General features: G+C 40.7%; 2 protein-coding genes across 5 annotated transcripts in view; one reads left to right on the top strand and one right to left on the bottom strand.

Annotated features, from left to right (window-relative positions):
• The window catches only part of ikzf2 (IKAROS family zinc finger 2), a 31230-nt gene extending 25912 nt beyond the window's left edge, over window positions 1-5318 (bottom strand). Inside the window, exons 1-2 of one of the 4 annotated variants that reach the window (XM_048979386.1) lie at window positions 4216-4412; window positions 3888-3939 (exon numbers count right to left, since the gene is read on the bottom strand). Coding sequence is in view for 2 of the 4 variants with exons in the window: in XM_048979383.1 (XP_048835340.1) it covers window positions 5085-5132 (48 nt within the window). In the remaining 2 variants the exon portion in view is untranslated. Of the gene's footprint in view, window positions 1-3887; window positions 4175-4215; window positions 4413-5084 lie in introns of those variants that run through there. The other 3 variants (XM_048979383.1, XM_048979384.1, XM_048979385.1) reach the window with 3 other exon arrangements.
• The window catches only part of LOC125710089 (fibroin heavy chain-like), a 576413-nt gene that overhangs the window by 409279 nt on the left and 145250 nt on the right, over window positions 1-21884 (top strand). The window lies entirely within an intron of this gene.

Raw genomic sequence — 21884 nt, 5'->3', positions numbered from 1 at the left:
AGTCAGTCATTTTTGGCAACTGGGTTCAGCTTTCAGTCAAAGCCTGTTAGTGATTCTGATACCTCAAACTCGACAGTAGGACGAGGGAGCGGGTGCTCACATTTCATGGAAGAGTTCTCTGGTTTGCTGAGAAGTTAACTACGATAAGTAGCGTGTTGCTGGCAGATGTCTGTCTACATTTACATCACGTTTTACTCCGTGGTGGAACCAATAATAGGGTATGGCACTAGACAGAAACAGTTATTAATAGACGATGTCAAGTAGAATATTGGAGGTAGACAGAAAAAAAAAAAATCTATAAAAAGAGTATGAAAGCAAATGTGAAACCCAGGAAATTGTACTGTATTATGAAGAAGGACCTCACTAAAGCTCCTGAAAGTGCTGTGAGATTGTGAGACATCACAGAATATGAAAATATATGTACACATATCTTCCTTTCTGAGTGTCTTACAGCCTCTCTTGGGCACATGGCAGTCACCAAAAGACTGGAACGATTACTGAAAGCTTTCCACAAACAGCAAGACAAAAACACACTTGAAAGGCTCTTCTAACTGAAACATACAGTGATGGCAGCCTGTTTTCTTTTCGATTTCTCGCATGGCAGGTAAGAAAAGGAGCCATTTGCGCATAAAAACTCTTTCAGGAACCCGAGAAGCGTAAAAAGATCAGGCAAACACACTTAATTGATAATTCCATTACGTAACAACGTTATACTGCAGCTACCACAATGATCAAAAGTTGATTAATTATTAACAGTGGCCTAATACAATGATCCATAGCACGGAAAGGTAGGTCCTTAATACCGTACTTTATCGATCCTCTGTGCTTTTAGCAAAGCCGAAATGTCCAGGGAAATGTTCCCCATTTTGAAACATTAATTACATATCGTCCTTTACATAACATCTTAAAAGTTACATGCGCTTACAATTCCGGCACCATCTTTATATAACCTGTAATTAATGATATTCCTTGTAAATAAAACATAGGCCGCAGGAAAAACACTGACACACTCCATTACGCTGCTCTTCAAATAACCATATCAGCACGGGTGAAGTGAAGCAGCAGGCAGCTTCTTCAGTTCAGCTGCGACCAACAGCTTTATGCATTTCTGGCAGTCGTACTAAAGGCTAGCTCTTATACAGGGGAATCCGTCTTAGCTAGAGACTTTCCACACTTTCCACGTCCATGCAACATATCTCGTCATGCAAACATCCATGAAGACTCACTTCTTATATTACATTATTATAAAATTTGACTATTATAGGTTTATGTAGAGGGCTGAGCTACGCTTGTTCCGCATAAGGTTGCTGAGAAGGCAGGTTTATGTCTCAATGAATCTATATCGGAAAGAAAAAGTCATTAATTCTTAGGGGTAAATTAGGGTATATGGGTTATAAGGGCAATTTTATGAATACCTCAGTTACTCAACAATACTAATCCTCGGCGGAAAACCTCTAAATGCACAACACCGGCATGCTGTTACCCCGAATTTAACATAACATAGGACACTCCATAAACAGACGATGATTTTATTTGCCAAATATGTTGCCTGGTTCACAGTGTTTTTGTGTAGCTCAATACCAGACAACAGGACAGCAGATTCCTTAGACAATCAGGTTCTAAAAATAGCAGTGATTCATATTCAAGTTACAATAATAAGAAAACAATCATTGAAAAAGCCATCAGGTAATGACAGACTGCGGAGAATCTTGTGAAACAGCATCAAGGTGTTTGTCAGAAAATTTGCCAAAAAAAAAACAAAAAAAATTTAAAATCAGAATCAGACCTTAGAATAATACTGAAAGCAAGGTGCAAACAGGCCTAATCTAATAATCTAAAAGATAGAAACCACATATATTAATTTTTTTACTAGTGTGAGGATCCTTGAATGTCAGGGACCCCTGACAGATATTGCAACGCACATCATTACTATGAGCTCAATCACACAACACTACTGCAGGACAGCACAGGCACCCCTACTGCTATCTTAGTATCTGGGCCGTTCTCACCGTGATTATCAACAAAGTGCTAATAAGCAAGACAAAAGTAATTTATATTCTTCTGGTAAAGGAATAAGGACTCTTCCTCCGGTGTAGACTGAACTGTGAAAATCGCAATTCATTTACCAAGTAAAGAAAGGTTGAAGCTATTTACATAACAGCAATAAATATAAAATATTAGCCTACACCTAAAGGGGAAAATACAGACAAAAAAAAAACATTCTTCATGCACCCCTCCTGAGTCTGACTTATTCCAGTTTTACAGGTAAATCATCAAAGCTCTAATTACCCAAAGTTGAAGGCCTCGTTTTACACTCATTTCTGGTATTGGTCTTTCACGGTCATGAACACCTCACCGCTTGCATCATTTAACATATGCGGGGTGGTGCAAACCTCTCTACGACAAGGACTTTCTCCTTACAGTTCTGGCTCTCATTCACTTCCCTCCTTTATTAATTATCAACATGCTAATTCTCACAGTCAAGCCTCGGCAGACAGATTCATCTAGATGCAACTACGGCTTAATGCAAATGGGACGTAGACTTAACGTAGACATGAAGGAGCAGCTAACAGGTTATCGGAAATATATTAAAAAGCTACAGCTAATGCTACATTGGGTCGACGGAGCTAAAAATGGACACGTTTCAAAACAGCAACAAAGCTATTTTTGTGAATAGTATGGAGAGCAAAGTCCCTTGTCCTGTTGACCAGCTGACCACTGAAGTTGCAGCCCACTCTGATTCCCACAACTCATATCCCACTTAAGGGAGACATACGGGGAACCAGTGTTTCGAGCTAATACCCAGATGTTTCAGCAACTCTGACAGCCACATTTTCCTGTATGGCCATCAGCTTACTGCGACACCTGGGTTGTAAGCAAAGGCCCAGTCCAGAAAGGCAGGGAGAACAGAGTGCTTAGTGTAGTTTAATAGGAAGCTTTTCCATCCACGCACCACAAAATATTAACAATAAAAGTACAGTCTATGGTGTTGTTCCACAGATGACACGCTAATAATCATTCCTAGTGCTGGAGGAAAAAAAAATGATTCAAAACTTTTGTAAAACTATGAAAATACTTCTAGTCAATGTCACGGCACAGGAACCTCAGGGACGGATATAATTTCGTGATATTTACATAATATTAAAATTTAATCATCAATACGACGATGCTTATAAATATTATCTTGGAGGGCTTTTAATTTGAGTCGATCATCTAGGTTTTCCACGAGGTAGCAAATCCCAGCGTTACGGGACCATTTCAGCTTAATGCTACAGATAAGCGGTTCGGCCGACACCTTAAACCGAGAGACTAACTGCCAGACCGAGATAGACGCGAGCTGCGGGTCATTATTATTATTTTTGTGCTGTATGACAGGCAGTCTCATGTCGCAGCACGTCTCCACACATTGCTCAGAATGACAGCAAAGACACGCAGCACTGGCGGCTGGGCGGGCGGTGGGGGGGACACCTGACCCTAACCCTAATAAGTCGATTCCCCTTCAAATGTTACTCACACACAGCCCGATGTTTCGGTCCAAACTTGGCTGAGATGGAGGATACTTGTCATTAACTACAACACGCCTGCCTGATGACTGATGGCCACGGTGAGCCCTCATGATACCGGGCAGGCAAAAAATGACATGAAGAAAATTCAACATCTAAGAAGGGAGTCCAAGCCCCTTTAATTCCAGTATCGTAGCAGTTGGTATAGGTAACAAGTTTTGACCAGGGGTGTTTTGAGGGGTAAAACTGGTTAAGAGTCTAAGCAATATGACCGATCCTCTGAAGGCTCGCGCCGTTCTGCCCCCCATTCAGGTACCGCTCCGTTGCAATATTATAAGCGCAAACAGCGTAGAAACGTATAAATAATTCATTCAAAGGTTTTACCTTGTGTCGTTATTCCACCGCTTTTTGAGAGACTTCAAAGGACGGCCCCGTTCTTGTAAAACAATAATAAATAAAATAAGTTACAGGCGAAAAATATATACTTTATATTGGACTTATTAGGTATTTCGGCTTAATTATCGCTATTTCCCCCGGTTGGTCTCGTGCCCCCTGATATGTTAAAGCAATAGGCTACTTCCTTTAAAATGTCCCCAATGTTTAAAAACGAGACAAACGGATACAGGAAAAAGTAATAATTAGATGCAACATGAAACGAGCCTGTTCCCCGACTAAATTTGAAAGGAGCGGAGAGAGAGAAAGAGAGAGAGACCTGAAGCGCGTTTGCTGGCTGACTTCCTCCAGAGTAAAACCAGCCCGTCAACTTTTCCACTTAGCGCGACCCCCCGCACCTGCGGAGGGCTGCTTTCCCTTCGCCTTTTCACACACAAATGACGACACCGCCCGCTAACCAACTAACTAACCAACCAACCAGCTAACTGTAACCAATGGATCAAGGGAAGACGCCGGTGATCGTGCTCAGCTAAAGAAAAAAATAATAATTAGAAGAAAGAGACGGAAAACTGGATGCACCGGTTTTTTAAGGAATTGGCAGAGGGAACAGCCCGGTGTTTCTTGCCCGAGCCTAAGGAGTTAAGAGTTGCGTGGTGATCCACATGAGACAAGGTACAACGTGAGCTTATATTATAAGTAATCATTTTCATACAAATCTTCCTCTCGGATTAATAGCGCACACTTCTTTAATCTTGACTCATCGATTCATCTTAAATTCCATCCTTGACCCAGTCTGATGTTTTAATTCGGGATGCCGGGTGTGTGTCTGTACAATTTAAAAACGTTACTGCAGCTACACCTGGCAGTATTTGTATTGAGTAATGGATCTCTGAAAGTAACCGGTCAGAGATCTGAAGGGCTCGGGAGAAGCCGGCACGCTGCAGGGATCCCCACATGTCACAACTTCTCTGCTATCGTCCATGCAGTTGAGCAACAAGTGATCCGATCGCCTTTTGCGAGCTGTCATTCGGCAAATGCAGAGGGGCAGCCCTCTCTGCAGAGGTAAAACCACAGCGCATGATGTTATTTAGCAGTTTGACGTCGCTTCGGTGCAGAACGCCTGTCGCAATTATTACAGTATATTATCCTCCAGTGCATTATTTAGATACTTCGATTATATGGCGTTACCTTAACAGGACGTGATATGGAGATATCCCGAAGTGTCACGGTGGCCATGCATTGCACGAACGGTTTTCCTCCAGGTTTCTTGCATAGCCGACGTTGCAGGGTAGTGCGGTCGCAGTGATGGCAGTTAATCCCTAGCTTACTTCCTCCATCTTCGGAGGCAGGCGAGCGGACCGAGCGGCTTTTCTGGGAAGTTGGTCTAACGCAGAGAAACAGATCACTAGGGCGCACTGTACCGTGGCGGACTCGGTGATCGATTACAGGACTTAACCTCATGCGCATCAAAGCTGCTCCTCCAGCAGCCTTTTTTTTTTAAAAAAAAAAATGTGATGTATGTACACATGCACACATTTATCTGTAATGGGTTATACATTTTCTCTTTTTACATTAAAAATGTATATTAATTTTGTGAGAGAGGATATGCTCGTTGTCATTTAGAAGTTACATTGACATCTACCGTTCTGCAATAATGTATTTTTTATAATCGAATACAGTTGAAACCTTTAAGTCAGTATAAGTCACGTGCAGCTTAGGTTCTATTATACAAATAACAGAGTGAATGTATTTTAGACTATTTAATTATTGCGGCAGTCAGGGACGGATTACGGACCGGGCCAGCGGGGCCACTGCCCAGGGGCCCTTGGAGTGCAGGGGGCCCGTGGGGCCCCTAGCCCAAAACAATTTGCAACGCTTATCAACAATGTATTTTCGTTTGACTATTTTAGAGGGCCTACATTCTTTGATCCTCTGCCTACAAGGGCCCCTGACCCTATAGGGAGGGCGTTTGGCTGCCAAGGGCCCTTGAATTGTGGTGGTTGTCGTGGTGGTGCTGGGGGGGGGCCCTCGCGAACGTTTTGCCCAGGGGCCCACACAACCCATAATCCGTCCCTGGCGGCAGTCCAGGGCTGCAGATGACCTCTGGACGGACAGTATACTAGTGATTCATGGGTTTTGGGTGTAATGGTAATGTTATATGTTATGTATTAGATTATTCCTGCATGCAAAAAATTGAAAAAAAAAATATTAAAAACTGTTTTTTGCACTGTTGCTTTGTGCCCCTGGGACCGATGTCCAAGTCTCTGCCTAACCCTAACCCTAACCCTAACTCCATGCCTATAGCGTGGTGGGGGCACCTCCAGCTATTCCTGCTGAATCGCAGAATGGTTTGTGTGCCTTAAATTGGCTTGGCACCCCATGCTAGGTAATTCCCCACCTGGGAACTCTGGATCCGTACAGCCCTGCAGGGAACAAGTGTGTACGGAAAATGGAAGGATCCCTTATGCTCTTTATCCTATTAATCGCCTTTTGTTCATCCTTCATATAGACATGGGTATTATGAAGTAATACTACACATTTTATTTGCTTGTATTATTATTATTATTATTATTATTATTATTATTATTATTATTATTATTATCAAGCAGGCCTTCTTTAGGAGTTATTCGGCAATCCTTCAGCACTAAGAAATTCACATTCAGAGCCCAAAACTACATATTTTAGATCAACCGGTGACTGAATTTTCAGCATCGAGTACCATCCGTTAAAAATGACTAATTCATTTAATGGTGAATATCACAAAGGCCTTTCTCAATTAAGATAATTACCATTCTTCAATACACTCTTGAACAGGCATTGAGGATATATATATATATATATATATATATATATATATATATATATATATATATATATATATATATATATATATATATATATATATATATATCTGTCCATCTCCATATAGCTCCCTCTTCTGGTCATGGGAAGCAAAGACTTCAGTGACCTACTTGAGCATTTAACTGCAAGGCGGATTCTATGGGTTCCTACAGCGAGCATGTACATTCACCACAGGGCAACCTTTGTCCGGGTCTCGTGTGATGTGACTTATCCAAAGCATCTTTACACATGCTGTTACTCATCATACCGTTCAGCAGTGACAGTGGTGGTCGTCTTTGTACGCTTTCCAGAGAGAGTACAATGAGTTGCCTGAGCCACCTAGAATCAATTCATTTTCTGCAAGTTGTGATTTCCACCTCTTTATAAATGTGTCAAACTGTGTTACTGCAGTTGCCGATGACTGTATCTCAGAAAGTAGACCAAGGCACACATTACTCACATAAGTGGTTAAAATATTTCCTTTTCTGGCAGACTAGTTCTCCAGATTACAGAAAACTGCGGACATGAAATAACACATTCACTACTGTCTCCATCATTAACTGTGTGTGCCGGTTAAAGCATGTGAATTAGTCAAAACTTAAACAATATCACAACTTATTTTCAACTTACCGTAACTGTGCTGATATGAGCAATACCTAGATTTCTGTCATCTCATCTCCTTACACTTGCATCTCAGATCTACAGTGTTTTCCCTCGTCTTTATTGCAGTCATTGTTGTACGGTCATGTGCCACAAATCAAAGGTATCTCTCAAAACCTGAAGCACCTCAATTACCAAAAAAACTTTTTGTCAAAAAAGACTATTTACTACTGTAAAGTGGAAGTTCCATCATAATGATTACATTTCTTTATTAGAAAGTGCTTCACTGATTTCCCTTTAAGGTCCGGAGTAAGTTCTATCAAAGTCAATCCTGATTAATTCATATCACCACCGGTGGGTTTTATGCTGGGATTGTCTGTATCACTGGCAAAATATTTTGATTGAGAATCTTTTAAGTATAACGTCCAAGGTAAAAATATGTGTTAAAATATGCATCAGAATTCAGCATGGTGTTAAACTCTGGTTGTTTCGATGGGTTTTTGTCGCTCCTCAACTGATGGAAAAGTCCATTCATCCATCTGTTTTGAATAACGGCTTGTTTGAAACACGAGCAGATATGAACAACAAGTCTCCTCATCTGGAGAGTCACGTTCACTATTGTACGCTACGGGAAATTTGGAGTCACTGCTTCTGTTGAACTACATGTTGCCGTGCCGTGGGAGGACAGGAGTCCCCAGAGGAAACCGAAATGAAGATGGGAAGAGAGTCCACATGCACAGATCGTGGGCCAGCGTGGAACCCACAACTCGGGAGGCGTGAGCCATCAAACATACCAGTTTAATCACTCTGCCATCCTGTTGGTCACATTAAGAAAACTGTTGATACGCTCGATCGCTGTCACTTCTCTTAAATGTTTCTAACATCATTTAACATGGTCTTCTGTTTCATCTCTTGTGTGTATCTGGATTCTACCTTTTATTATTTTAATCCTCATTTGTAGAGCTACAGTATGTTTATCTTGATATTTCATGTTATTTTTTTTTAACATTTTTGGTTCATTATTTATACAGTTTCCTAAATTAAGTTTAATCTAAATATAAATTAAATTATATCATTTTTATACTCAGAGAACTGAAGCAAATTATAGAATATCCCATATTGATGAAATAAGAGAATAGATTTACAATGATTACGTTGACTAAAATGCTTTTTCTAAGATACTTATGTGACCCGTCAGATTAGTGCTGTGGGAAAAACAGCATCATTTTGAGTTGCAATCGATGTTGCTATCGTCTAAATAACCATTGCTTTAGATCAGATACTAGAATAACTTAGCATTATAGATACCCTGTGTGTGAAAGGCTGACTTTGCTATACATGCGCCCACATAGACTACATCACTGTTGGTGTAAAGTCAAATGGCTATATTCACTGAATCATGGCATAATGAAGGGGCCGTGTTCAATACTGAGCTTAAATTCACTTTCTTCTCTCATTATGGAACCTAGTGGGTAGAGTGATGAACATTCTCACACTTAACAATCTGTTCCTAAGCTACTTATTTATTATTATCGGTTAAAGGATCACATTTTGTTTGATGAAATGACATTCTTTTGTTCATTTTCATTCATGCAATCATGAAAAAAAAAACAATCGGAATTAAAAAGTCTATACTATCAGTCCAGGCTCCACTGTCAGATATATATGGTGACAGGCTGATTTTAGAATAGAGAGAAATAATTTGTGGATTTTGAAGAAAGGCAGTAAGTTATCTTTCCACTGGTCAGACTGCATGTTTTGTGGTGGCCTTAACAGCATGCTCCTCTCATTCTGATTACATGGGCTACTTGCTGAGGTGTGAATTAATATACAGAAAATGCAAGCTTTTAAAAATGTAAAACAGATGGGCAATTTCATTCTTACTCTGTGTGCTGGTAGAAGTTTGGAATTTATTCTGTAGGAAACTTTATTTGCATATTAAAACCTGCAGTCTGCAGTGTTGTGCATTATATGTTATTGTTCTTTCTTTATGGTTTTTTAATAAAAAAAGGGTCCAGTGGTCTCCACCCATCTTCCAACCTTTTACTGAGTACAGGTTTGCAATGATGATTGTGTTACACCTGTCTACAACTCAGTCCCGAAAAAGTTGGGACGTTGTGCAAATTGTAGATAAGAACAAAATGCAATGATACGGAAATCTCATAAACCCGTATTTTATTCACAACAGAGCATAGAAAACATATCCGATGTTTAAACTGAGACATTTTGCTATTTCATGAATAATAATTCGCTTATTTTGAAATTCATGACAGCAACTCGTCTCAAAAAAGTTGCAACGAGGGCAATAAGAGGCTGGAAAAGTTAGTGATACAAAAAACTAACAACCGGAGGAATAATTTGTAGCTAATTAGGTCAATTGGCAACAGGTCAGTAACATGACTGGATATCAAAAGAGCATCTTAGAGTTGCAGTGTCTCTTTGCAGTAAAGATGGGCAGAGGGTCCCCATCCCCCAATACTGTGGTGACGAATAGTGGAGCAATTTCAGAAAAAGAGTTTCTCAACATAAAATTGCAAAGAGGTTGAATATATCATCATCTACAGTACATAATAAAATCAAAAGATTCTGAGTATACTCTGTGTGTGAGGGACAAAGCCAGAAAACCATACTGGATGCCCGTGGTCTTTGGGCCCTCAGGTGGCACCTCATCACAAATAGGCATGATTCTGCAATGGAAATCACTAAATGGGCTCAGGAGTGTTTGCAGAAGACATTGCCAGTGAACACAATTTGCCGCCCCATCTGCAGATGCCAGTTATCATTCAAAGAAGAAGCCGTATTTGGACATGATCCAGAATCACCGACGTCGTCTCTTGGCCAAAGCTCATTTAAAATGGACTGTGGCTGACTGGAAAACTGTTCTGTGGTCAGAAGAATCTAAATCTGAAATTATTTTTGGAAACCAGGGACGCCGTGTCATCCGGACTAAAGAGGAGAAGGACCACCCAGCGTGTTATCGGCGCTCAGTTCAAAACCCAGCATCTCTGATGGTATAGGGGCGCATTGGTACTTATGGCAGGGGCGGCCTGCATATCTGGAAAGGCACCATCAATGCTGAAAGGTATATCCAGGTTCTAGAGCAACAGATGCTCTTATCCAGATGACATCTCTTTCAGGGAAGACCTTGCATTTTCCAACATGACAATGCCAAACCACACACTGCATCAATTATAACATCATGGCTTCATAGAAGAAGGGTCTGGGTACTGAACTGGCCTGCCAGTGATCCAGATCTTTCCCCCATTGAAAAAATTTGGTGCATCATAAAACGAAAAGTACGACACAAGACTTAGGACAGTTGAGCGACTAGATCAGAGAGAATCTCCTGTATCAGAGAAGAATGGTGCAACATTCTGCTCCTAAACTCCTCAGTCCCCAGACTTTTTTACAAACTGCTGTTAAAAGAAGAGGGTTATGCCACACGGTGGTAAACATGGCCTTATTTTTTGAGACATGTTGCTGCCATGACGTTCAAAATTACCTTATTTTTTCCTTAAAATGATACATTATCTCAGTTTAAACATTTGTTATGTTTTCTATGTTTTGTTATGAATAAAATAAGGGTTTATGAGATTTTCATATCATCACATTCTGTTTTTTATTTACAATTTGCACGACATCCCAACTTTTTTTAATTTGGGGTTGTATATTCCACTAAAAAAAAAAAAAAAAGAAAAAATCCAGATTAAATACATTTGTTCAGGTCTGCAAAGTTAAGGAATCTGTTGACCTTAGAGAATTTTCTTCAAGGGGTTTGACCAGGTGGCACAGCTATCAGCTTGGTGAAAGCAGACAGTAATGTAAGGGCAGGTGGCTATCTGACGCCACAGAACAGGAGGTCCCTGCAAAGGTTTATAAAATGCTGGAGCAGTCGCTGTTCGGCCAGACAGTGAACATGTTAGACGCAGATGATTCAAGAAGTGAAAGGAAACGCAGGCACACTCATTGGAAAGCTTCAAAGTAAACCAGCATTTTGGGACATAAATTTTCTTCTCTGGCTTTTTTTTCGAAAGGATATTAGAAGACAGGTGACAGACCACATAGGTTCTACGATGACAGCATTGTAATTGTTAAGCTTTTTTTTCGAACATACGCCTGCATATCGTTTGAATGCATCCGTATAACTTTTAACGAAGATGAGCATTCAGAAAAACCATTCAGCTGAAGCTCAGACATACCAGAGCAACTCACCCTTTGCGAGAATATTAACCTGTGGGGTAGATGTGAGGTCGCGTCGCTCTCCCTCTTCCCGGCGTACGCTGTGTGTCCCGTCGGTCTCATTCCCGCATCTTATTTCAACCATCAGGGTATAACCGTGCAAGAGTCACGGAGGTGTGCGCGTGCGATAAGCTTAATGACGGGATAATTGTGAATGCTCCCCCTATAATCAGCACATAGTAGGTGACGAGTCGAGGTAATTATGTGACCAGTGCAGTGTGCAGCGGCATTTCTGCAGATTGAAGGATAATTTGTGTTGGTGGGACTAAATCTAACTCAACTTCCTTGTTTATTCAGTCAGACTGTTAAGAGCTTCTACAGCAATAAATAGAATAGAATAGAACAGAGTCTTGATCTCCATACAAGTGAGCATAAAATTAGGGGTCACGGTGAAGGGGCAGCCACCTTGGTGTCAACCAGGGAGAAGGAGGTTAACGGTCTCGCTCCAGGGTCCACAGACATGTTACTATTCTGATGAGGCCGGGCTGGAACCAGCAACCTTCTGATCACAGGCACAGATGTTTAACCCAGCGACTAAAGAATTACAAACGGGTGACAGAACGAACGCTGAACATGGACAGAACTGACTTGGAGACACCTGGTCTGTGTCAGTCGGGCCTTTGAATCTTTTTTTTTGACTTGCTGCTGCTGGGGGGCCCATGTTTAAGCAGGGGCTTCTGAGTCCCCGAGCGCGTGGGAGGCCTCGCGGGTCAGTGGTTCCACCTGCCGTTCGTGTTCCCCCAGCCCCGCGAGTGGCACCCGACACGCTGCCCCTGCTTGAAGTGTGTGCACAGAGGACCTTCTGCCTGCGCTGTCCACGTCATGGGGGCGGCTGCGTGACATTTCCTCTTGTGCTCGTGAGTATTGTGTGCCCTGCCGCACGTCTGCTTTGTTTTGATGCACACGGTTGTCCTTGCCGCTGGTCGCCCTTCCCCTCTCACGTGTAACGCTGGAGGTTTGAAGCGGGGAAGTTTCCACTGTTTGTGTGCTGGCATTTAAAGTGGAGGGGAAACCGTTACAACCAACCCCCCCCCCCTTCTCTCCCTCCCTCTATCTCTCTGAATCTCTTTTGCTCTCTCCATGTCTGCTTTCCTTTTAGCTTTCAGTCCTGGCAGCACTCAGATCAGAAAGACACGTGTGGTTTATGCATTGCCTTGTTTTTTTGTTGGGGGGGTGACTGAGAGGTCGGGGGAGGATTCCATGCCCCTCCGACGAGCGCCCCTTCGCCCGCCGAGGGGCACTAGCATGTGACGCGCATGATTTTGTTTCTAAAAAGAAACAAACAAAAAAAAAAGTAAATGCGTCTGTTAACCAAGGATAGCAGTAATCATTTCAAAAGGAATGAAGTTCACACCTATCTGGAGACAGGTATGTACATAGAACAAAATCGGTTGCCAGTTTCCACTGGAAACTACCAGGGACACGTTTGAGTGAGGGGTCTTGGGTGCATAGTGCTGAGACCCAGCTGCCCTCTGGGTGCACAGCTACATCACCTCCTCCAGCACAGATAAAGTTAATCACTTTCTGTAATCTGGCTCGCTCTCTCCGCTGGCTTCCTCAGCAGGGAATTTGCCACCCATCAATGAACAGAGATAACTGCATATGCATGTGCTGTGGCTTTCATATTTGTTTCAGAGCTCGCTTCTCGTGGAAAAGTTGCAGAATTATAAGCAAACGCCCTTGTGTCTCAGTGACTTACACTGTGCATCATTTAAAAAAAAAAGTTTTTATTTCACTATGTCTCAGTGCATATAACATCTGCCAGATTATAGGGTTTAATAGCTGTAACTGCCATGCTGAGCAGTGCTTTTACACATGAAACATCGGTTGTCATAGAAAACTCACAATTCTTGGAGTAATCCTCAAGGACATGATAATGGATATTTATAGTAGTGGCAAGAAGTTGTAGTTCAAGTACCAGTAGTACTGTTTTATTTTAGTCAGCTAGGTTATTCAATATTATGTTGTTTGTTTGTTTGCTTATTGTTGTTTACCTGGTTTGTTTTTCAGCGCATTTGTCTAGTCTATAATCACGATTTGCACTTTGGGTCTTGAAGATATTTGTTATAGCACCATTCAGGCAGTTTGAAGCTGTAGTCATGGCGACCACTTAAGCTGGAAGGGCCTTGAGCAGGTGGCACCATGTGACAGCTGCACCCTGCTCTGTGTCTCCTGATTGGATGGGAGGAGCACATCTTAGCTTCCCCATGCTAACGTGAGGCTGTGACAGGAACCACAGAGACGCTGGCCTCATGTGTCGGGAGACCAGGGGACCTCAGATACTGCAAGATAAACGCAGACAAACTCGGCTGGTGCCTCACGCACACTCAGCAGGATGTACTCGCGTCTAGCCTCCAGAGCAAGTGTCAATTGACGTTTTCCTTCTCCGCGAAGTTGCGCTAAAGGTCAATGTGGCTGCAAGTTGGTCTCACAAGTCTTGTAGAGACACAGATGACATTTTATTCAGTAATAAAAAGGAAATTAGACACAGTAGACCATGCAGAAAATTTTTTACCTGTGTCACATCTATAACTCACATGAGAAGTACATAAAATAGTTAAAAGTGAATATGTGTTTATACAGAGCAGGAGAAACTGTATATGATACAGTATAATACCCAACCCCCAAATGGCATTTCTGCCGATAATGAACATCAGTCCTAAGATTAATAAAACAAAAAATTCAATTAAAAGCAGATTTACAATGGAATGTTCATTTTCTTCGTCTAATAATAATAATCCCCCAGACTGAAGAACACAAAAGTTCAGGAGACATGTCACGAAAAATGAAACAGTTTGAGAAACATACTCATGTCTCTTGAACCATATTCCCCCAGCTAGTTCATGTGTGTAAAGCAGTGATGCACTGATAAGGAAATTTCTGGCCGATACCGACAACCTATTATTTCGAAAGCTGACATCGATACTGATTGTTTGGGAGATTCTGTTTAACTAAGTTTAAAGACACTCCACCCAAATAAATTTAAGTATTTATTTTTTGCTAAGAAAACTCTCCCAGAGCACTATTTTTAACTGTATACATCTTTGTAACATTTATATATTTATAATTTATAACATTTGTAATGGCGAAGGGCTGATCATCTAGTGCGATAATGTCTTTTAATTTTGCTCTGTCTGCACTGAAATTTCTTCGAAACGCTTGCATTACTGACGGATTTAACGTTATTTGGCAGATCAGCAGCTTTCTTTACTGGAACGCATTTGTTCTTCAGAAACTCTTCATACTCTTCACTATCTAACCTTAAGGTGAGCAGTCAAAAATGATTGTGTTCCTCCACGTGAAATTTTAGTAGAGCAAAATTTGCAAAACACATTTACTAACGGCATTTTCACTAACATTAAAATTATTCCACACAGCAGACATTTTATTGTATAGCACATAGGGGAGCAGAACATTATAGGTCACCATTTTAAAGGGGACTATCGGTGGAAAATATCATCTCGTTTTTAACTACTGATTGTTGCTGTATCGGCCGATACTGATAGTTGGCCGATACTATCGGTGAATCTCCAGTTTAAAGTGTAACTTCGTCAGTCCTACTTAACTCCCCATTCCCGTGAGGATCGTTCATGTTTGCCTTGCACAGAAATAGTTCAACCCATTGCCTAAGTATAGCTACATTTTAACAAAAATATTTCAATGAAGTCATACCATAATTCCTCATGTCCTAAATGGAATATCGAAGAACAGAATTACAGACTACGTTATGGTTTTTACGTAGCAAATTTCATTGGATTTGCGACGACCACATACACAATGACAATTAAAAATCCTCGATCCGTATGCATGTCTGTACATCTTCCGGTATTTTCATAATAATATTCAAGGAATAATAGAGTGGGGGCACCCCAGAGACCCCCCCCCTCCTTCTTATGTGCAGTTTTGAAGCCTTACATCTCTCTCTGGTGTCACATCAGGATCAAACTTTCCTCTCGGCTCCCACACAGAATTGCTTTAATATTAGTTAATAAGTCAAGCTGGGAGAACCGTAGCATACGGGGCTACATGAGAACAAAACATGTAGCTAAGTGTGTGAAGCTAAGTGCTTGTCAGGAGCTTTGGAAGCTACTTCCTGAGGTCAAGCGCATTAGCATTTATCATGACAGTCACATTTCGCGAAGAAAGTGGTACTTAAAATATTGTGTAGCTCCAGCACGGTTATACTAACAATTTAAAGGTCATGCGTTCAAATCCCAGACAAAGCATGTCATTTGTAACATTTCCATCTACTGTAAGTCACTTTCGATAAAAAAAACCCAACAGATTAATGAGTTATTGTAAAATTCTGTGCAATAACTGTCTGTGTAAGAACTCATAAAATCATTAGAACCTTTAACTAGCACCAGGTAGGTGAGGTCTGTGAACTCATTTCAGGATCAGAACATAAAAAAAATTGTGTTTTTAGAGCATGTTTAAATAAAACTGGAGCCCCCCACAGTTTCACTGTCATAGTAGCATTCCATTAGCATGGGAATACTTTGGCGTGTGTAGTATGACTCAACTTTCTGTGAAAATGCTAAACGACATGACTAATTCAGAAAATTAGTCATCTGCATGTGAAGCACAGTAACACCATAATTTGTGGTAGTAGTCGAGTAGCCTACTGTGTTTACTGTGATAACAGTATGGAGATTCCCCTTGCAGGAGATTCCTGTTTGAAATAAAAAAAAAAATTAATCATGTGCTGGTTTTAGGGCAGAACACGACTGAAAGATGTCAGCCAAGGTGGTGAGACATTACCGCTGTGGAAAAACAATGTGGTCAGATGTATTCAATCAAAGGAGGGCCTGATATTAAAACACACCTAAATACGAAAAAACGGAACCGTCGCTATTGTGGCGATTGTGCCTAGAAATGGATAAATGGGAAGTACAGAAATCACTTTGAGCTCCTTAGCTATGCTTTTGCAAACTTTGCAAGGAAAAACACGGCTCTCTTAAAAATATTAAGACACTTAATTCTGCAGCAGTAAAAAACATCTGATCCGCTTGATACCCTTCCTCGTATTAAATGCTCATTTGTTGTTTGTTGTCCGATCGATTCACTTACATTCCCATAACATATCACATAAATCCTGTACTGCATGCGACGCTCTCATTAACCCCATATGTGATCTTTCGAAATAAATAAATAAATAAAACAAGAAAAAAACCGCAGAAGCAAAGGAGACCTTGGTACACCCACGGGTAATTCGGTGAATATTGGGGGAGGATATTTCTGCAGCTTCCTGCAGGGGATCGAAGGACAGCTTGGTGCACAAAAGAGGCGCACGGCACTGCACTTTTAAACAGGAAGCCTCTTTGGAAATAACCTGAGGCCATTTCGACGGAGGTATTTCGCTCACGAGTCGGTCTGCGACAGGTTAACCGTGGAATAGCAGAGACAGAGCTGGAAATGGCGTGTTTAATCACACTGCACAAAAAAACCAGCCAAAGGTGTCATGCTGCAAAAAAAAGTGTTTTGTAAAAGTCTACTGGATGGTGTAAGGCCAGTCCTAGAGCTTACACTATACTCTACACAGCAGAGCTACTTTTCACACAGAAAATACCATATTCAGTGCATAGGGCTCTTTTAAATAAGAACACTTTCGTATTTATTTCTCTGAATGACTGTACATTACTTTGTTGTAATGGCAGTTTAATTGCAACACCTATAGTAAATGGCCTCCTTCTGATAGCGAGATTCATATCTGGGAATAAAAAAAAAAAACAATTATCATAACACACATTGCTGCGAATGCATCAAAACACAAGCCATCCATCTGTCTTTAATGACAGTGTCTGTGGCGGCTTTTGATTCTTCAGATCTTCCCAAAGTGTTCATTCTTATTACAGGGAGAAGCCCGAACCAAAGTTTTACCTATTTCTTTATTCATAAACAAAGCCATTAGAAAATGTGTTAGCATCTTCTAGGTAATGTACTGATAATTACGTGTATTATAAAATAAAATACTGAGGCCAAAAAACTAAGATCCGGTCTGAAATTTTGATTTAATATGCACCGAACAGGCCACAGCTGACCTGTGTGAAATCTGTGTTGCAGATTTATTGCGCTTTCTGCAATACTCGGGGTACTTGTAACTTCTCCGTTTTGCCTTTGATGTCTGTTCTAGTTACGTTTGTGGCTCTGGCTCGGGTTGGGTTAAGTAATTCTGCTCAAATCATATCTGGTATTGGTTTAACCTTAATTAACCCTTATATACTGAACGAAACCAGCAGAGATTTGAAAGTTTTTAACCCCTGAGAGAAGTCAGTTCTGATAAACGGCAGCGTTTGATTTTATCTAATTTAATATTAACTGCCTGTTTCCAACCGAAAAAAAAATCTATGCAAAATCGTGCATGGATGGCACAACCTGCACCGAGTACGTTTTAGTTTCAGTTCCTGCAAAAGGAAGCGTTTGCCTGGGGAAGCATTAAAAACACCGCCGAATATCGATCAACAGCGCGATGTTGAAGAAATCCTTTGCATAAAAACAAGTGCAGTATTTTCAGCAGCGTCACAGCAATGCTGCCATCTGTCGATCGTGTGAGAAAGTACATGGGTCAGGGTTTATCAAACTCAGCCGAAGAAAAAACACCCAACAACACTGTTTCACACCGGGAACCTCAGAAGGCAGTATGATGATTACAGTACTGATGGACAGATACACATTTCACATCATAATCTACAGCAAGACAAGACATATGCTGAATGTTTGTCTACTACTTATACTACTACTACTACTAATAATAATAATAATAATAAAAAATAATAGCATAAGTTTACGAAGTCTAAAACTTTTTTGGTTAAATCTATATTTCTATTTATTTTGCGTGAGCAAACTTATGCTATTATTATTACGGCACATTTTGTTTAATAATCCAGATACTTTTTTCTTTAAATGGTTTTATTACACTAAAAGAAAATTATGAGATAGTTTCATTTTGTAGCTTCAGTTTATGCATTTACTTCTGCACCAAAAGCAGAAGACGTTGCTCAAAACCAAATGCAGGTTGAGTGACTTAACAGCTTAATCTTGCTCCTCCGCATAGTATACGTATATAGATAAAAGTCTGCAAATGAAGAACTTAATTTAATAGAAAAATACATTAAAATTAGGGCCAATGATGGGTCTACTTACTGTAGAATCCCCTTTAATTTTTGTGTGTTCCGGTGAATCTGTGGTGTTGAGAAGGTATATACCAGAAACTAAAATAATGATTTTAAATAACTGACCCTTTGCAAATGGGGATTTCATTAAAAAAGGTGAGATATTACTCAGCTTATGTCAGCTGAAGCTATTGCCGCTGTAGTGAATGGAACATTCCCATTTACAGCCAGGTTTGCTAGATGGCAGTAGCAACCCTCCATGTAGTACGAGCAGCCTGGTGTCTGTTTTCAGAGTAAGTCTAATTCTCACATGGATCTATAGATGTATGGAATGATGTTGTGATGCCCAGAATCAACTCAGCTCCAACTCTGGTATGTGGGATGAGGCACAGAGCATGTTGTTTTGCTCAGAACTGTAATTGTGATAGTATTATGACTAAGACATAGCACTTCTAAAATGTATGAAGGACTGCCTTAACAGACGTGTTTGTGAAACATATCTTATTGACTCAGGAAGTGGGACCTGCATCCTGTCATTCTTTTATTGTTTCTGAATCAGATTTTTCAAAGAGAAAGATGCAAAAAAAAAAAAAAAACAGATTTGATCTAGATAAGATGGGTTTTATCTAGTTTTTTGTTAACATGTGGTCCAGCACCTTTCAGAAAGTGTTTTTTTATGTAGTCAGCTAAGAATGCGGCATTGTAGAGTTAACTTTTGCTATATATGTGCACAAGCAAAATCCCATTAAAATACATATAAATATCCATCCACTTCCGAACTGCTTATCCTTCTGGGTCGCGGGGGGTCCGGAGCCTATCCCGGAAGCAATGGGCACGAGGCAGGGAACAACCCTGGATGGGGGGCCAGCCCATCGCAGGGCACACTCACACACCATTCACACACACATGCACACCTACGGGCAATTTAGCAACTCCAATTAGCCTTAGCATGTCTTTGTACTGTGGGGGGAAACCGGAGTACGAAATCCCACGACGACATGGGGAGAACATGCAAACTCCACACACATGTGACCCAGGCGGAGACTCGAACCTGGGTCCCAGAGGTGTGAGGCAAACACTGCACCATCATGCTACCCCACAGATGAATAAATGCTATATAGATTTTCTCTCTCTCTCTCTCTCTCTCTCTCTCTCTCTCTCTCTAATATATATATATATATATATATATATATATATATATATATATATATATATATATATCAGGCTATTCTGCTGAAAACATGAAGTATTCATGCTTTTTACCTTTACCTATATTGTATTCTCTTTTTTGTGGTATGACTGTGAATTACAATACCTAGGAGTTATTTTTTTCTTCTCCTTAGACTGCTTTGGAAGACAGTGAATGACCTCCAGACATGACCTTGGTAATGCAAGTCTTGCCTCTCGCCTGTCAGGGTGTTAACTAGATGCTATGCAATGTTATTGGCCAAAGGACTTTTTAGCATGTCAGTCTCCCACACACAGTGTATCACAAACAAACAAACAAACAAACAAACGAACAGAGTCTCAGCTTCTAGAGGATAAATCATTATACTCGCAGCATCTTTTTTTTGGATTCAATCTTTTTCCCCCCGAGTGGATGACAGAATAGAGTATTACAAGTACTTTGGTTTAGTTCGAGTTTTCAGCTTGGAGAGGATCCAGGAGTATGCAGGTTAGTGTTTTTTCTGTGGGGCCTGGAAATGCTAGTTAGCATTAATTGTTATTAATGAAGTTTGCAGAGATTCCAGCTGGGAGATGTTAATAAGCTTCTTCTACAAGTCTAACAGTCATTAAATGGTCATTCCTGGTTTATGCACTGCTCGACTCTTTGTCATTTCACTGTCGAGCCAGGAACGGTCCTTATTGCCTGTTGCTTGCCATTACTAGCAGATCCGCTCATCATCCCTCCACCTGGGTCGATCCCTTGAATGGCTGAGTGTGAATCATGAAAGCATAAATCATTTAATGATATAAAAAAAAATCTTAATGTCAAAATATTAACATAACCTAGTGTTTAGCATATAAACCAGTGTTGTTGTTTGTGTAGGTAGTATATAACATGAATAACGCAATATTAGTTGCCTATTATAATGTTACCCAAAAATAGGATTGTGTCTATCATTTTGTTATGGATAGTCAGCTCAAAGGGAATAGCCTTATCTGAATGCAGTGGCCTGATGCTGCTCTGGAAAGTATAATTAATACGTCCACTACTAATTATATTATGAATTTTCTATATTCAAACCCCGTAGGAGATTGTGCTGGGTATTATGTAATTAGACAACGTGGAGGAATCTGAGGAGGGTGTTGTATCATTTGAAGTGTTGTTCGGTTGCATTTTGCTGCCATATTGTATCAGTTTTGTTGACAAACGGTCATGCGCTGCCATCACTGAGGCATCATCAGTGGATCTAAGGGGCTTCATGTGTGGTTTGAACCCGTGGCTAACAGGTGGGCTTAGCTGGATGTTTTCCAATTAGAGGAGACGTGTTAGCATTGTGCTATAACAATTTTGCCTTTTCGCCAATCCGACGTTGCTTTGGAGTTGGGGGTGACAAACCTTGCTCAGGGGCCCAATGGCAGTATCGGTTTTTTCGGCCCCAGGATTCAGATAGGTGACCTTCTGACCTTGGGCACTAATCATAGCCTGCTGAGCCACAGGGCACCTCTGGGTGTAACTGTAAAATACAGTCTCTGAAATGAGCATCAGTTATACATAAATCATAGTTAAAAAAAAAGCTTTCCTCCACTAATTAATTGTATTATTTTTAGATTTTATTAATTGACCAATAGACAAATTAACACATATACACACATTTTCACCCAGAGGTTAGACAGCTAACAATAAATAGTGACTAAGTCAAAATCTCATTGACATCATTTAAATACCTCCACTAATTCAATGAATGATGTAATGATACGTAATGATACATAAAACAACATGCTGCTGTGAAAATCCTTTTTTTACTCTGAATACTGCTTACTCAGTGTAGGTCACAGTGAGCCTAGGGACTGTTCCATTATGATATGCCCCCCATGACCCACCTCCCCACCCATCTGCCAGCTTCTCAGGAAGCAACGGGCCCAAGGCAAAGGGACACCTCAGACAGGACGCTATTTCCTTGCAAGGCACAGAAATATACAATAACAATTTAAAACTTTTCTGTGTGAGAATCCCATTCCTGCTCTTTAT

This window comes from Brienomyrus brachyistius, chromosome 16 (genome assembly GCF_023856365.1).
Source record: "Brienomyrus brachyistius isolate T26 chromosome 16, BBRACH_0.4, whole genome shotgun sequence".
Classification (NCBI taxonomy): Eukaryota; Metazoa; Chordata; class Actinopteri; order Osteoglossiformes; family Mormyridae; genus Brienomyrus; species Brienomyrus brachyistius.
Note: the sequence above shows the minus strand (reverse complement) of the source record. Positions and strands in the feature narration are given on the sequence as shown.